We start from the raw sequence: 19,138 nt of genomic DNA on the forward strand, positions 1-19,138 counted from the left end.
TGATGATATCATAGATGTGAACTTCATATGTTGTCAATGTATTATTGCAAGTAATCTGCTATGCATATGTTATTTACAAATTTTGTGTATGATATGATGTTTCAAAGCATTGAAGTACTTACTGTGAATATTGATAAAATACGTTCACTTATATAGAGGGGTTGGCAATATGCCTCTAAGATAAGTATAGTGTTTGATGCCATGATTAAAAAAATTGTATAATGATACCAGCATCGAACTTTACTCAAGAGATCTCCTAGGAAGCACCCATAAGGACCAAAATGGTCAAAATAAAGGGCGGGAGGAGAGTACATCCTTGTAATAACAAAAACAAGATGAAATCAATAATGTGTACATAAATATAACAGCATTAAATTACTAAGTCAGCTCATAGTTGTCCAATATATAACTCTTGTTGTCAAGTCGAGCGATGGGTGATCGAGCATAATTAGTAGCCTACTGAAATCCTTGGCCAAGGTAGCTTAGTGGCATGCTTGTCAATATGATCACTAGAGGTGAGAATGCTAGCTAGTAGAGGATAGGTTGATGGAGGATATCTACAGCCTCGACTGCAATCTAGTCGACACTCTAACACCTAGATACTCAGGTGGCAGGATTGTGGTACCCCAAGCCTAACCCCGAGGTTGGGAGGGCCTTTCTCGGATGAGATTGTGTGGGGATAAATAAAGATCCGTGGGTAGCAGGTTAAACCCATGAAAATGCTTCTCCTGTCCACCAAATGTCGAGGCTTGCTCAACACAATAACCGTTGTCTGCTTCATATCTAGTACTTGATTCTTTTTGTATTTTCGTTCATCATTAACATATTATTATGTAATCATGATTATGTTATTTCCTTATGTTATCATTTGAAAGGTTGTATTAGGAATGGAAAAGAAATAGATATGGAAGTTATAATTGTATTTCATGTGAATTAGATTAGTACGTTATTGATCTCTTTAATATGAATTGCAAAATCTGAATGAGTTTATTAAATTCCTCTTTCATATGAAGTAGCTGATATAACTGTCACTTTGTCATTCTGTTATGTATATAAATGTATCTTGAATTATAGTTTTAAAATGGCTACTGGTAAATAGCATGTTACAACCACTCCCACATAACACAATCCCAAAGACCCTTGCTCCTTGAGCCAATAACACACACATACAAGATGAAAGCACCAAGATACCATTTAATGGAATCAAGGTTTGTGGGACAGATGAAAGACAACCTTCTCCTAGCACAATAACATACAACCCCACCAAATTGGAATCAACAAAAATGTTGGACAACTTGCACATCATCTACTTTTAGTCACACACAATCACATAGTTTATTGAATTGGAAATCTTTTCTTTTGTGCACGACTCCATGGAACCAAAATGTAGACTTATACTATTGATTATCACACACATTTACGATAAATATGTAGGCTTTCTCAATTTACAACGAATAGTATAGGACCACACTAAGATATTACATTACAAATAACACTTCCCATTATTATATTAACAATAGTCGGTCTCTTGGGAACAACATGCTGAACAATCTTCATAGAATGAACATTTGATTCCGCCATGTTAACCATAGCATCCTGAACATGTCTTCTACAATAATCCTAGCCCATTGAACGATCTTTGGCCTCACCAAAAAGATACAACACAATTACCAGTACTTTCTTTCCATAAAATCGCTCTAAGAGCAATCTCTACAAGATCTTTTGAAACTAATGCAAATCTGCGTATCTCTTTCCACAAACATAAACACAACATCAGAATACGTTCTTGAATTCTCCACTAAGTGCACAGAACATAACACTTTGACCACGAACCTAGCCAAACGAATCTTCCTCTGCAACTTTGGCTGAATTGTCCAAAAAATTGATATGTTGACATCAATGAAAAACAAAGTCATGAATGCAATACATAAGCACTCAATCATCTCTCTAACATACTGACAATCTCCCCGATAGAGTCACATCAAGCATTCATGCTTAACAATTCCACCTTCAAAAAAAATGTTTTGATGATTTTTATAAAATCATGATTTCTTGCAAAGTGATTGGATTGTACCGAGGGTTCCAAGGACAAACGTTCCTACAAATGCATTGGAGTTTATTGGGTTTGTAGGTGTTGTTGCTTGTGACAATTTTTGGCAAAATCATTGCTTTTTAGAGTAACATTTTTTTTTAAAGCTAATCTCAGTACCTCTGGATAAAGGGAGGGATAGCTTTGTTACCCAACATCAAGTTCGAAAGATTATGGTGAACTTGGTCGTTTCTAGAAGTTCTATAGCACCAGGGAGGGTCTTAGCAAAAGGTTCACATCGCAGAGTCTTCTAAAGAAGATGGGGCAGCCTTCTACGTATTCGTAGCCAAAGGACTTACAAATTTTGTCAATTATTTTCCAAGGTAGGTACTTGATAAACTGATTAGAATAATATTGTATTATTTACCTCATAATGGTCTTTTAAGTTACTTAACATATCTAGTCACTTTATGTATCTAATCACTTAATAGATCTTGTCAGTTAGATCATTTGGTATATTTCTATTTCAGTTCTCAAACAATGATTGTCTCTTTTAGGAAATCATCTATGTATTTCATTACTTAAGGAACCTCCATCTCCTTTGTAATTACTTCATTCAATCAATCAATTATCATCTCACATCTCTTCTAAAGATAAGAGATTATCTTTTGCTGCTTCTACTTTATTTTTCACTGTCACTATGCTTGGACATCTTGGACTTCATCTAATGACTTCACCATCACAAATTTTACCCTCTCATCCCATCTTAGATTGATGCCAAGTATCTATGCAATAATAGAATCCAGCCTCTCAAGAAAACTTCCACATAACAGCTCATTGTCCTCTCCATATTCACATCTCATTGACCTTCTCTAGACCACCTCATCTCTTTCAGAATAAATCTTCACAACCACTCCCACATAACACAATCCCAATGACCCTTACCCCTTGAGCCAATAACACACATACAAGATGAACCCACCAAGATACCATTTAATGGAACCAAGGCTAGTGGGACAAATGAAAGACAACCTTCTCCTAGCACAACAAAATACAACCTGTAATGTCCCCACTTTTGGTTTAAAATTGTAAACTATAACCTGTAACAATTTGTTAGTACGAAATAGAAAAATATATATTAAACATGTTAGAAATAATGAACTAATTACACGTTAGGCTAACTACTACCCTTGCTAGCCCCTCTTAATCCTTCGGGAGAGGTCCTTTCGCCAATCACTTAATCCTTTGGCGAGAACTACATCTTGATTAGTAATTGTCATAGAAAGAACTTCTCCCTTAGGCCTCTTTGAGATCTCTGATAACACTACTTGGTAGAGATCCCACCTCTACCAAGTCTCTTATCTTTGACATATGCATATGTTTAACCACTACAATATATATTGTCTATAAGAGATTCTCTAAAAATCTCTCTCTTGGATTCCAATTTGGAATCTTGACATTCGATTACAAATGCCCTCTAGTCTCTAAGTTTTTTCTATAAGAACTTGACATTCATTTAGAATGCTCTTTTATCATCTATTAAAATTGATCTGTGATGGTATCTCTAACACTATCAATAACTATTGTTTGATAACCTCTCGCTATTCTGATGGTACAGTATGCCAAAATATCTGACTAAACTCCTCATGTTTTTTGTATGAGGCTATCATGGTAGTAAATTAACTCAACATATAAGAAGCCCATTGAATATTGATCCTCAACTCTATATTCTCAATTAACATTCTCGTATTCTTTATCACTATCAACTCTTGGTTAAACATAATAGTAAATAGACCCACTTGCCGTTGATGTTTAGTATGTTGGTTACTACGTTTCTTCAAATCTTCTTTTAACATGTAATTTATACCTTGGGGCTCAGATTGTATTGTCTTCCCTTTATCAGAATTTCATCCTTTTGCTAAAATTCCATCTACGTAGCCTTCCATAGCCTTGGAACTCGTAGTATCTTCTATTGCTTCTTATTCAATGTCCTTGTTTTTGGCAGCAGATAGGATTGCAAGTATCTATGATTTAACATTCGAGACTTGGCTACTTATCCTTTGTATTCTCGTCTTTTGCTCAATTCTCTAATTTGGTGTATTGTTGTTGTTCAGTCTAGCAAGCGTGGGTCTCTGCCTTCCTTCTAATGTTCGATACTTGTTGGCCATCTTATTGACTCTGCTTGCGATATTGATATTGTCACCTTGAAGTAGATGTCATTCCTATTTTAATTTTAATGGTGTTGCTCGATTTGTTTGCTTCTGTTCTTTATTATTTGACGATAATGATTATCAATGCTTCTTAGTTTTGTTTGTATTGTGTTTGATTCTATGTTTGTTCCCATGTTAGATGGCTATCCAACTGCTTCCAAATATCATCTTCTTTTGTTCCTTTGCGTTTGTAGTTTCCTTAGGACTGGATGTATTCGCATCGTGTGTGAGTCCACTCTGTGTCTCTCCTCTATATATAGCCTAATCTGTGCCACTGCATGTATATTGTTTTGTGCCTCTCGTACTTTCTTATCTGCACTAATTGGAGATGTGTAAGCAACTTGTCGTTTTGCCAGGAATGCGAGTATGCCCTCAATACTTGTTCTAGCCTCTATTGTGAACCAAATTGTATATTCCCATGCTTTTTCTTTTTTCCCATGTATTCCTCTGTATATATTATTTTGTCTTTCTAACAGTTGTGTCTATACAAGATCCATCGTTATTTTTACTTAACCCAATAATACATATTATCCACAAATGTTTATCATATTTAGTTATAAAATTTATTAATGTTTCCCATAATATTGACTCATTTATATATTGTATGTTTCCATTCTTTATAATATTTATAATATATTGAATAATAATTTATATGATTATTATTATATTTATATTTTACTATTTTATTTAATTAATCAATCAATTATACTATCTCTTAATTTTTTAAATCATAATTTAGTATAATTATATATATATAATTATATCGGGAGAGGGGATATTACACGACCCCACCAAATTGGACTCAACACAAAGGTTAGACAACCTGCACATCATCTACATTTAATTGCACACAATCACACAATTTAATGAATTGAAATCTTTTCTTTTGTGTGCAACTCCATGGAACCAAAATGTAGACTTATACTACTGATTATCACACACATTTACGATAAATATTTGCTGACATAGACCTAATTTTAAACACACCCAATAGAAACTAAATTGCTTGTGGAAATCTGGTTTTAAAATTAGAATATTCCCAGCATCATTTGCTGATTTGCTGGTTTTTGATACTCAACCATTGGAACCTCACATCAATTTCATTTCCCTTGCATGAGACACCAAACCATAAACCCAAACCAAATCTCAATGTGCCAGCCCTTACAAGCTTCTAAACATAATCTTGCTTATAAATGACAGAAAAGTACTATTTTTATCTTCCTAATTTTATATTCATATTTTTTGACTGTTGCTCCTATTTTTCTTTTGGTGTCCAACTAATTTTGCATTTTGCTATTCAATTCAGTACTCTATTGTGGCATTCTTGCAGTTGTTTTGGTTGTCTTTTTGACATCAAATTTTCTAATATTATTTCCTTTGATGTTGAATCATTGTATCTACGTCCTTGTCCTCAATTTTGAGGGTATTGCCAAATGTTCTTCTAACCCACAAAAGTGAACTTCTACTTTCTCGACTTATACCCTATTGCATAATTGTGCATCAATTCCATCAGTTTTTTACTTGAAAAGTTGAATGAAATGGTAGCTTTGTATTCAATTGTATAGCTACACCTTTGTTACAAACTTTTAAAATATATATATATATATTTTTTTTTCTTTTCAATTTTCCAAATCTCTTCTTAATGACATTGTTTGTGTCCATGGTGTTAATGCAACATACTCTGCTTTTGCATTGGATAATACAACTATATTCTACTTCTTCGAACTTCATATAATCAGTAGACTTTTGTTGGCATAATGATGCCATGCAATTATGTTAGACAGAAGTTTTCGGTAGATCATCATGTGTGTGTTGTCATTACTAGAAAACAAGTGATCTACAAGTGTTAGATTGCCTATACCAGTAACAGGATCGATCAGAGAGTTAAAACAGTTTAGGATAAATTGAGCAAAGGCAATTAGATTGAATGTTTTGGATGTGAGATGAAGGTTTTTGTAAGTTATGAGTTATGAGTTCTGGCTTATAGGATATGTTGGTAAGACATGTTTGAAGATGTTTGTGAAGAAAAATCTACTAGGTATGTCCAGGAAGTCAAGTTACAAGCTATAGAATGTATAACTGTTGACGGGCAAAGTTAAGTTGGAAAGATTCAATGAACTGTACAGTTTGTGATCGAGTTATGTAAAGTGAGTGTTATGGTAAATTGATGTTGTTGTCGTTGTATTAAACAAAGGAGATGATAGCTCCTTATATAGATTTACAAAGATGATGCTTCTAAACAAAACAATTGTAAACTAAAGATAAAAATAGAAACTACCTAATAAACTAAAGACTAATACCTAAAATGACCATTAAAGAAACATTATAATACTCTAATACCCTCCCTTAAAGGTCATTGTTTAACCGATGTCTTTTGATCACAAATTCTTCAAAACATTTTGCTGCTGCTGAGATCCTCCCTGGAACTACAAAATGTTAATGACAAAGAAGCCAAATCTGTGCAAAAAATAATAGAGAAGGGTTCAGAATGCTTTGCAAAACGTGACAAGAGCTTGCCACTAACTCTGCCACTAACCCTCCCAGAATCAGCAAACCATCTAACCATAAATATCAAACAAACATCCAACTTGATGCTAGATAACAAAGCCACTCTTCCTTGGAGACAGAGACAAACACTAATAACAACTAGCGCAATTTTGAAGAAAAATCGGCAAACCCTCCAAACTTTGCAAATGAGCACGATGCCCCAAAACAAACTCCAATAAACCACGACTTTTTAGGAGAAAATCAGAAAAAAATGAACACGATTTTTGTGGTGAAAAATCAATCAAACCCCAACATGATTTTTTAAGTGAAAAATCAATCATAACCAAACAATAAAAAGCTTCATTATTTTAGGAAAAATGATAAAATCCAAATATGATTTTCAAGGAAAAAATTATTAACCCACAAAGGAATCTCATGCAGCTTTGCGAATTACAAAATCAGAAATTTTTCGAGGGAAAAAATTATGATAATCTATCAGAAAATTTTTAAGGGAAAAATGACGAAAACCCATCAGAAAATTCTCAAGGGGAAATATTATGAAAACCCACTAGAATTTTTGAAGGGTGGCAATATGTAAGACTTCACGTGGTAAACCAACACATGCAAGCAACCTGCAAGCACATGCAAATACATGCAACCCTAAAAAATCAAAAACTTTTGTTGTGACCAAGAAATTGCAGGATCAAAATCCTTAATCAAGCTTGCGATTTCCAACAAAAATCTTCATAAAATACCTCTAGCGATTTTTATTTCTAAAAATTTTTAAAAAATGGAAAAAAATTCCAAATCAAAAGAGGCTCAAATTTTTCTTTTAAAATCCTCCAAATTTTATGAAATCCCATTGACCTGCTTTGATACCATGTTATGTTAAAATCGATGTTGTTGTAGTTGTATTAAACAAAGGAGATGAAATTTCTTTATATAGATTTACAAAGACGATGTTTCTAAAAGAAACAATCATCAATTAAAGACGGAAATAGAAACTACCTAAAAAACTGAAGACTAGCTAAGATGTCCATTAAAGAAACATTATAATATTCTAATAGTGAGTTGGAAAGTCTGAAGAGGTCAACATGAAGGCATAGATTTCAAGGTATTGATTATCACTCTTAAGATTTGAATCGAGTTTGAGGCTGACCATTGGGAACACGTTTACAGGTTTTCCACCACCTCAAAGAAAATTATAAAAGTGATGATAAATTGATGCGCAGTAAGAGAGAATGTGTAGAGGTGTTATGATGTGAAGTTTATAAAGTGTGATTGAAGTGCACTGTGTCTAAGCAAACAATTGATCAGAAGCATAAAGGATATGTCATGCAATAGGTGCAATAACTAGATCAAAACAAACTTGTTGATTTTAACAGGTTGATAAGCAAAATCCTTTAACCATTAGCTCTTAACAGGGATGTGTAAGATCCTAATAGATTTGAAGAAGAAAATCCTCTAAAGTGACTCTTAGGAGTTTTGAATCCCATAACTAGGTAGATATAATCGATCTTATTGTAAAGCTTCTAAGAAGGCTTAACACTCTTAATTGGGTTAAACCCTAACCATGTGGATGTAAAAAGCTCGTAATAGGGCAACTTGATTACTACAATACTGAAGATTTGTGAATCACAATTCTCACCATGGATTTTCCCTATAACCAAGGGTTTTCCATGTGAAAAATACTTGTTTCATGTGTTAATGTTTGAATTACTTTGTTACTATTTAGTTATTTCATTTGCATGTTTCAGACTAAGCAAATTCGTGGTGAAATTGTTTAAAGTTTTAACTACACCGATTCACCCTCCCTCCCCCCAGCGTTTCCTAGTATTAATAGACTCCCTAATGTAAAGCAACATTCTAATCAACTAGTGATCCTAACCAATCTAAGTCTAATAAAATAGACAACCATGAAACTTCAACCATATGATAATGAGTTCCATGATCCTTTACTCCTTTCACATAGCTTATTATTCTTTATGCTACTTGTAAATGTCTTTTTGTTAGTTCACCTATCTCAATTGATAAAACAAACTTAACATCCAATCTATCAAATATATTAACTGCCCAACAATATTTTTGTATTTCCTTTCCCCTACTTTTGGTGACCCGTCTTCTTTCATCAATTTTTCTCAACATGCGATCGATGCATCAATGCCTTTGCAATCTAGCAAGTACTTTTGCATTCTACTTTTGATGGTCCATATTCTTTCATTGTTTTTCTTCATGAGCAATTGGTGCATCGATTCCTTTACAAATTAGCATGTTAAACTTATTCAATATATCATGTACCTACTTGGCTTGATAGATAAAGATCTTATAAGTAGATCAACATAACTCCATGCCATGAAAATACTGTGCAGGTTCAAATTCAATTATTTCGAAAAAATCACTCCCTTTCAATTCTTTCTTCATTCTATTTGAGCTTCTTCAAAACACATTTATATAGATTACTAGCTCAAACAAAGTATTTTACTTAAATACTTCAATTGTTTGTTGATAAGAATAATTACGATTACAAATATATTAAGAAAGAGAAAATGCCACAATGTTAAAATTCGCTAAGCTTAAAGTGCAATAGTAGTAAAGTTGCCCTCAAGAATCCGATGGGATTTCATTCTTCAAACTCAAAAACAACAACAGGATTTGTTCCCAAATCTCTACAGACAAATATAGAGAATTAGCCCTCTGTGAGTTAAGCTTCTCCTAATATAGAGTGGATGAAGCTTAGTTTTCGTAGGGTCTTCTATGGCATCCCTAGTCTCCCCTATTTGATCTCACAGTGAAATTTGCTTGGCAACCTCCATCATCTTTCTTTGTTAGGGAACAAAAAATGAGGTAAAGGCTTTAAATGGTGGATGAGCCCCGATTACTTATCTCAAGGAGTGGATACATTAGTCTTAGAAAGGAATTCCCAAATTGCCATCAATGCAAAGATAATAAGAAGCCTTCTACCTAGAAATTGAACAATATTCTTCATATGGAAGTGGAGCTTATACAATCTTTCAACATTTCTCCTTCACCCGATGCTTCAAGAAGTGAACCTGGGGAGAGTTTCTATTGGTAGATACAATAATAGTAAATGTTTCTTAATACATGAATTTAAGAGCACCTTAAAATTGATAGGCAACTTTCAATGCATATATACATATGTAAGAGTGCCTAGAAATTGAGCAATATTCTTCATATAGCAGTGGAGTTGTATGCAAATTTTCAACATTTCTCCTTTACCCAATGCTTCAAGAAGTGAACCCAGAGAGAGATTTTATAGGTAGATGCAATAGAAGTGAATGTTTCTTAATACACGAATTTAAGACCACCTTAAAATTGGTATGCAACTTTCAATGCATGTACATATGCAATTAGTGGGTAGATTTTTCACCTTCACTACTCACATCCTCCCCTTTAATGCTTCCAAAATTGAATGTACATGTGCTTAATGACATTCTCCTATAGGATATTGCACACCATTTAGAGAGGAAATTAGGTATAGGAGATTGTCACTTTGTTTCACATTTAGCAAAGGTATGGAGGAAGATTTTGTGTAACAATTGTTGTGTGAGTGCAATAGGGATAATGTAGGTATTATAAGAACTTATTTTTCCCTAAAGGAATATTTTCTTGTATAACTAGCCAAATTCACACCTATATTTAAACTTTCAATTCCTCTTCAAGACCTTTATTCCACTTGGCTTTCTCCCTTTTGTACTTGAGCTGAAATTCCTTTCAGATGTCATTTCCTACTATTGACCTTTTGATGGTGGATAGAGATAAAAAAAATATCTTAGCATGCTCTTGCTCAAGACCTCGCATGTAGCCCCCAATTCTTCTCTTGAAGTGTTAAAAGAGGCAGATTTTTGGTGGGGTGAAGCAATAGAAGCTAAACTATAGATTGGAAAGCAATGTGGGTGCTTATGTTAACTACTAAAAGTACAATAACAATAAATAAATTGTAGTACAAGATATTGATAATTACTCAGAACAAGTATAAATGCACAAGCATGTAGCTAGCAATGGTTTATTCTAGAAGTAGCTTTTAACTTGATAATCCAAGCACTACAAGGAGTACCTTCATAAATCAGTGCACTTCTTTGATCACGGAGGAACTATTTGAAGGACCAATGATTAAGTGAACTATTCACAGCCATTGAATGACTTACACTACCTTGCCAACAATGAAAATAATGAAACTAAGTCACAATAATAAAAATTTACCATCTAAAACTTGTATATCCCAATGTGACAAATTGTGGGACTCTATTTGCTCTCTCAGAATTGTGGAGGAATAAAGATCTATTTATTTGGTTAATAATATGGAAACATTAGGACAAGTCCAATTTCTTCATTGTCTCCATCTAGGTGAAGAAGAAGATCTATCTTATAAAGTTGAGACAAGGAAAGACGGACTTGTGCCAGTGGGTATCCTCTTGGATACAAAGTAGATCAAGGAGAGGAAAGATTGTAGTGATGTTGACACTATTAAATGAGCCTTACATGATGATTGAGCCATCATGCCCCTGCCAAGTTCCTTCTCGCCCCTCCTTGAAAGAAAGTAAAAATAAATTAAAATGGATATGCATCACTGATCAAAAAATTGCCTTATTTATAAAATGTCACAATTTTATAACATCTAATAGACTCCCTTATGTAAGCGCTTGAGTTTAAATAAAGAAAATGCTGGCAAACCTTAATGGAAATGAATAAAATGACTGCTGGCCATCATTTATGAAAATGATTAAAATGACTGCTGGCCAACCTAGCTTGGTGCTCATCTTTGATGTAATAAAATAAAGTACATGATTGCTTAGCTGGCCTTCACCTATAGGCAATTTGAAAAGTAAAATCATATATGCCTTGTTCCAAGAGGCTGGTCTCTTCTGGAAAAGCAACTCTCTTTATAGGGCCAACCAAATAAGCAGTTAAGAATAACAAACAAAACAGAAGAGTTGCATTCCTTGCATATATATATATATATGTATGTATCTGTGTGTGTGTGTGTGTATAGGAGGACAGTTCATTTTCTGAGGAGCAGAAAAAAAAGGAGAATAATAATCAGAGCAGTCTTAGTACAGAAGACACATGAATACATATTTGCAGAACACATATGAATACAGCAGATTTGAAAGTGGCATATACAGATCAAGTAACAGGCATCAAGTAAAGTAATTTTATAAGTTTTTGTATCATAAGAGCAGATCAACACATAATATATCAGTGCTCAGGATCAGATTAGACATAATTATTTGGTGCAGGCAGTAGCATTCCTGTTCTTTTGTGTTATGCATGAATATATGTTTGATATGCATGCTTAATATAGCCAATATGGATAAAGGCTATCTCATACGTCTGTGTTCTGCTATTATCTCTTACTAGATAATAAAATTCTTATGATTCACAATCTATCCCCATAAACAATCATATCGGAATGGAAGAAAGTGTGTTAGAGAAGGGTGGTATACCTTGTTGATGTGAGTTTTATTCTACTACAACATGCAGAATCAAACACTCAATGCTCCAGGATGAAACATCAATTACTCAATCCTCTCTTGATATAAGGTCACCTCTCATGCTATGCTTGCAAAGTAAGATCACGAAATGACTTCAAGGTTCCTTCTATTGTGGATACTTGCTCAATGATACGATGTGATTTGTTGGTAATCACTTAGGGGACTTGCATTATTCATTCAACAGATATCAACTCTTGCACTCCTAAAGATTTGGCTTCACAATGGTAAAGATAGTATAATTTTGATTTTTCCAATTTCCACTTCAACTTAAACTTAAACTTCCTAAGTTCGATTACTATTCTTAACTATGAATGCAAGGTTCATGGATTGTCTTGGACTCTACTAGATGTAGCTTGATCAGTGACTCCACCTACCTAATGCAAGCTTTTGAGGAATAAACAAATCGTTTTTGCATCAATATCCCCTCTTCAATCTCATCAAATATATGCAAACTAAATATTGAATATGAATTGAAATTAAGTGCTTTCAATCATCAGCTTGCCACACAAGGCACACTTACAATCAGCAAGAGGCAATTGGCCAGGAATTGTCAAGTCAATCAAGTAAACATCCACAATCTCTTTCATCCAACTAAACTACTTCTACTTAACATGAAAAGAAATCCTAATCCAAGTGAGAGATGCAAAGAACCAAGCAATACTCCAAAATGATCGTGCATATCCACCATGCAAAACACAACAATGAATATAGAACAATTTTGGTAGTACTTTGTCAACAATTCTCCAGCTTAACTCTCCTTTTAAAAAGAGTGCCAACAAGCCTTTATATGGGGAGCTCAATTACAACAAATGGCTAAGATTAATTTGAAATCAAGGGCCAAGATTGATCTACATTATCCCTAATCAAGGTTCAATACCCACCCACTACAAATATTAAATTCTTGTCCAATTACAATTAGGCACCACCATGTACGCCAACTAGAAAATTACATTGCCTTCACGGGCTAATAAGAATATTGAAATGCATAACAATCCAACAGGGTGCAATGAAAAGTGGACCAATGAGAAGAGAGCATTTGTAGAAGAAGCCACCGCCTAGCAGAACACTTTAAATGCCTTGAAGAGCCAATCAAAATTAAGGCCATGTTGGGCCTATGCCACTTAGCACCAAATGGCTAATCAAAATTAGGCATTCATTTTCAACCAATGAGCAATTTTAGGACCATGTGAGGCCTACGCCACCTCATTGCCTTGGGAATTGTGTTCCTCATCCTCTTTTTCACATTCAATGAACCTAAACATAATCTCATTAATCATCTCCATGGGACACTTGGCATGTTTTTATCGCTTGAGAAAAGGATAATCACCTCCGCATACTCATCTAAAAACTTGATAAATACATTGATGAGAAATCATTGTTGGCTTTCAATTGCGATGGCTCATCTTCTCAATTACTTCATCCTATTGACAATTCTTCATCTTCTTTGCCTTACAGTCTCTCTCTTGTCTTAATCTTCTAAGTTGTTCCAACAAATGGATTTCAACTTAGCCTTCCTTCCAATGTCAAATCTCTGTTGGTGTAGATGGAGGGTTTGCAACCATCAATACTTTGATTGCTTAAGTTGCTTTCTTAAATGTACTGATCCTTTTCAACTCACTGCTGATGAATCCTCTTTCATTCTTCTTCATCATCTTTGTCTTCTATCCTTTTTAAACTTTTGATTCGCCCTCTTTGCTTTAGCATGTGGACCTTTCCCCATCTTCTTGGCTTTAGACCTTGAGCTCTCACCACTTTTCTCTATAGTAGAACCTGCAACAAACAACCCTTAGTCAATTTTAGTTCAATTCATCAAACTTGGCTCAAGTGGCAAAGTTAAGAGTTGTTGAAGTGTCTAAAATCAGACCTTGGATTCTATCTCAGAATTTAAAATTGGCAAACCTAAGGCTTAAGTAGCATAAATAACTTAGGAATTTTAATCATTTTAATCCTAGGCCTCATCTCACCTGTTTCGAATCGCTCTCACCATACCGCTAACAAAGAATTTAACTGAGATCTGAGAAATGTAAAACTATAGCTCTGAGTGTGATGACAAATCATGGTCCGGAATAGCAAAATGTTACGAGGACAAAATTCAAAGTTGAGGACAGATTTCAATTGATCTCAAGCCTTATATGCTTCTGATATCAGTGAGATCAGTCTTTAATTGGCTGGTAAATATCTGAAATTTGAGAAGTCGGAAGTTAAATCACTAATCAAAAAGCTTGAAATCAGAACCTAGTTTGTTGCTATCAGACCTTGCAAGTGTTTGTAATCCAATAATTGCTGAAGAAATACATTTTGAACCTGCAGACTTGGAGAATATGTGTTGTAGATTAGGTTGTATTAGGTCCAATAAGAAGCCCTGCAAGAAAACTGCAAAATGAACTCCAAAATCTGTCCTTGCTGGCTCAAACTTTTCTAGATCCTCCTGCAATAAACTAGAAAAAATTTTAAAATACTTCTTTGAATTGAAAGCATCACCTGTTTATATACAAATTGGCTTGAGTTTGCTTCTTCAACACAACATTTATTGATTTTGAGGCCTTCTCACTAGATCAAATTACTTTCCTTTCCTTATGAATGGAGGCCATCATTGGATTTTGAATGCCACTCATTAAATATCCAAGCCTTCTCCTTGCTTAAATTGATGTTTTGCATTGAATTTTGTTCTATTTGTTAGATAACTAAGAGGGGGGTGAATCAGTTATAACCAGTCATCCTACAGGCCTTAAAAACACTTTTCTATTATCTTAAACTCTTTAATCTTTCGGACCACTCGCTTGGTAACCAGAACTAACATTCAACTTAATCATTCAAATAACTTTTAACTTCTTCTATCAAGTATCAGAGTAAACTTCTAGCTTATACCAAGTTGCAGCAATAAATAGTAAACATGAAATAAACATGCAACACAATAAGCATCCACACAATTATGACACAAGTATTTAACGTAGAAATCTTGTTAAGGGAAGAACCATCTACGTTAAGGGAAGAACCACTTCGGAACCGGCAACCCAAAAATTTAACTCTTCTGAAGTGAGTTGTATTAGGAGCCAACCTTGTTAAAGGTTACATACACATTGTTAATGTGACCTTGTTAGAGGATTTTCACCAAAGATCATCTAGACCTTATCACTCCTTGCAATATCTAAAGAGTGGCCCGCTCTAAAGGACTTACAAAACATTCAACAGAGTGTCACCATACAATGGATTTACAAATAAGACTGTTAGGTCCACTCGATTAAGAGATTTTCTACTACAATGGTTAGAGAGCAACAGTGAAATGATCTAATAGGTTTTAGAACTACCTTGCTTGTTCAAATCTTTGTGTCACTCAATCTCTTTCCTCTTTCTTCCTCTTTCTTCCTTCTAATCCCTTCTAGCTGATCCACTTACACATCAACTTAGCAGTTTTCTTGCTTGATCTTCACAATGCAGTTATGCTCAATTATCCTTCTGGCTATCACTTGCTTCTTCAACTTCATTAGCAATAATGAACATCGAGTTCATCCATTAAATAGAAATCTTTTGCCACTCCTCTAGAATCGTCCAAGTTCTGCGGCCTAAGCTCAATAGTCAAATCTTCATCAAGTTCAGATTCATTGAATCTAGACGCTCAGGTAATATAGTTTTATCTTGAACTTGGTCTCCAATTAAAATCATCAAACCTCCTTCATCAGATTTTTTTGAATTTCTCAAATCGTAGATCTCATAACTAACTTCATAGTTCATCCTTATCTTCGAAACTTCTCAAACAATCTTTATTTTCATCACATGTCGACCTCAGATTGAATCTTTTCTAAATTGTTCTTCCTTTTTATGCTCGGTTAGCATTATATCTTGCTCAGTTAACACTCTAATTGCTCGGTTAACATGACATATCTTTCACTACTTCACTAGGAGTTTGGTGACAACTGTAATAGCTTGGTTAGTACTGTGGTTCTTCATTCACTAACCAAACTGTCTTGCTTATACATGATCTCAACACTTACCAAAACATGTAAAATAATCAGAGTCTAACTCATTCAAGTGCCCATTGAATAACATACACTTACATCATCATTATACTTTCTTCAAATCCTCTTCATCAATCAAATGATATGGCAGTCTACTGAATTAGCATAATGTCTAACCAATTAAGCCTTGACATCAACGACAACATAACAACTGATATGACTCTTTCACATACATTAACAGCATTATCAGTTGGGGCTAACGCCATTAATTATCCATTCAAGGGCCTTAAACTCAAATATGTATTTAGAACTTACCCTTTGCATTCAAACTTTGAGTTTTAAAAGGAGTTGGGGTTGCATTTGCATTGAACCTATAAACTTCGTTTGGGACCCATACATCGAGTTTAGAGCCCATTTAGATGAAGTTGGGGAGTCAAAATTCAAATTAGAACTTGGACGCCTAGATTGAGCCTGGTCTTGAATTAATTTACGGCCTAATTAGGCCACGCTCCTTATGCTTGGGGTGCAATTAATTTTATTGAGGTCTGATCTGCAATACAAGCCCACGCATTCCATATGGGGCAGGGCCTAATTCAAATTAGGATCTGCATTGCATCAAATTATGTGCCTAGATCGAGGCTCATTTTAGGGCCATATAGGCCACATGCTACATGTTATAGGCCTAGATTTAAGGCCCCGATGCTAGACATTACATTATAGGGCCTGGCTGAATTTGATTTAGGTCTTATCCAAATGTTTTAATGTACCCACACCTCGAGTTTTGGTCCAGATCTTGCCCACGCTATGTGAACAGGACCAGAAGTTTAAATTTGGGGCAGGGTCTAACTGAATTTAAGTTTGTCTTAATAATCTCAAGGCCACACACTAGCCTTTGGGCCCTGTTCTATTGAGTTTTGTGCCCGAATCTGCTTTAATTTTAGCTCAATTACCCACACGCTAGGCCTGATTTATCCAATCAGAGCCATACACTCAACTCAAGGGGCCAATCATCCATTGTAGGGGCCTTTCGACTCGCCTTAGGTCAGCCCTAACCATTGTTTAGCTTCCGTGCTAGCCTTGGGGTCCCTTTCTTTTGTTCTAAGCATGTTTGCCCCTTCAATTATGTGAACTAGGGCCTGATTTAATTATCGAGGTTCACAAATTGTAATTTTCAAGTCTTTAGATCGAACTTTGAGCTTGAATCCTTGAGCTTTGCGGCCCATGCTATGTGTATGAAGCATGGCCATTTAGATCTAGGCCACCTTAGGCTGATGTTTTAGCCTTTGGGGGGCCAAGTAAAGCTTAATCCCAATAATTAAGACCCGGTCCACTTGGAGAGGCCCACATGTTTTGCATTGGGCTAATTATATTGTAGTAACCCCCAACCGGTTAGAGTTCAAAAGAAACACTGTTTTCCTCACTAATCAGTTGTTTGACATTTTGTCAAACATTTTGCAAGCAAACTCTTTATCCAAAGATGACAGCTAGCCATTAACAATGCAAACTTTGAATTTTAAGAGTGAACAATTTATTATTTTGCAAATGTGATCCACAATAAAGCCAGGCTAAAAGTTCAATAAAGTCACTATATTTCAGATATGAAAACTTGTATTAAGTAACAAGTCACATTGATTCTCAGAATTTCATGCAATCTATTTATTTACCAGCCTGATGCAAATTAATGAATTACAAACTGAATCATGAATAGAACTTGGTTACTGTATAGCTTCAGACCTTTGCGCAACCACAACCTTTCAAGTCATCAATGTTGTTGCTGTAGCAAAGACCTTCTTCCCCAGTTTGTGGCTTGAGTGCAGACATATAACCAGTAGAAGACCATGTAGCAGTGATGCTGATTTCTGGAAAATGCAGCGCCAATTATAACAATGGCAATCACCCTCTATGCAGCAGCATATCGATCAATAGCAGACCTCAGAAATCAGAAATGTCAGTGGAGTGCCAATAATCAACGCTCATCAACAGAGAAATTGAGCTTTCAATCAGCATATAAACAAGAAGTTCCTAAGTTACAGATTTGTCTCGGTATCGCCTAGATGTGGAATCTGACGTGGACAGGTGTGTGATTCGTTTGGAAGCCCTATGGAAGCTAGCCGGAAGCCTATGGCTGGCTTCCGGCCAGCGTCCACAAGGCTTCTGGATGCATCCAGGAGCACCCACGGACCCAACAACTCAAAACATTAAAAAAAACATAAGTTGCCCCATATGCATGTGTTTTAATTGATTTTTTTAGGTTGTTTTTTGCTATGAAACCCTAAAAGGACCCTAAAGGTGAGCCTTGAAGCATTCACAAATCATTTTGGAACTTTGTTTGCACCTATAGCCACTTCTCATTTGGTCTCTAGTTTGCATTGACATTGTAAAGCCAAGTTCAGTATTTTCAAAGAGGATCGATCGAAGGGCAAGAGATAGCTTTCTCAAAGAAGTTGAAATCATTTGAGGTAAGTGATCAATCCCATTCTTGAGTATTTTAATGAAGTTTTTCGAGTTCTTGAAGAAAATTTTAAAGTTTTGATTTAAAATTTTTTTTAAAGTTTTTTAAAGATATAAAGAAGCAAGTTTAGTTATCTATTTTCATAGTTTTTTTTTTCACTTTTTTCCACTTGTACGCATGATGTTCATAGTTGTTAGGACCTGATTAAAATTTATTTATTTTCTTATAGAATAGGTTGCAAAAAACTAGGCAAGAATGGTTGTCAGTGGTAGTGCTGGTCAAAGTTCAGTGGGGGGCTAGGGAGGCCAAGGGACTGATAATTTCAATACTAATATAGGTTCTCCTTTGTGGAGACATACAACACGGATATCACAGGTTGCAAGAGGTGGCTCTAACTATTGGAAGTGCAATTATTGTCAAAGTAACAAAGGAAAACCTTTCAATAGCTCATATTCCCAGGTGAAGCTTCATTTTATGGGCCCCGCTAGCAA

General features: G+C 35.0%; 2 protein-coding genes across 2 annotated transcripts in view; one reads left to right on the plus strand and one right to left on the minus strand.

The window, feature by feature from the left end:
- LOC149557507 (uncharacterized) overlaps positions 1-18,249 on the plus strand; it is a 30,871-nt gene extending 12,622 nt beyond the window's left edge. Inside the window, exon 3 of the mRNA XM_089786023.1 lies at positions 18,068-18,249. Within this exon, the coding sequence (XP_089642149.1) occupies positions 18,068-18,249 (182 nt within the window). The remainder of the gene's footprint in view (positions 1-18,067) is intronic.
- Positions 1-19,138, minus strand: part of LOC149557505 (ankyrin repeat family protein) — a 49,842-nt gene that overhangs the window by 21,288 nt on the left and 9,416 nt on the right. The window lies entirely within an intron of this gene.

Source organism: Cupressus sempervirens, chromosome 5 (genome assembly GCF_028749045.1).
Source record: "Cupressus sempervirens isolate cs-2001-9-10 chromosome 5, ASM2874904v1, whole genome shotgun sequence".
Taxonomy (NCBI): Eukaryota; Viridiplantae; Streptophyta; class Pinopsida; order Cupressales; family Cupressaceae; genus Cupressus; species Cupressus sempervirens.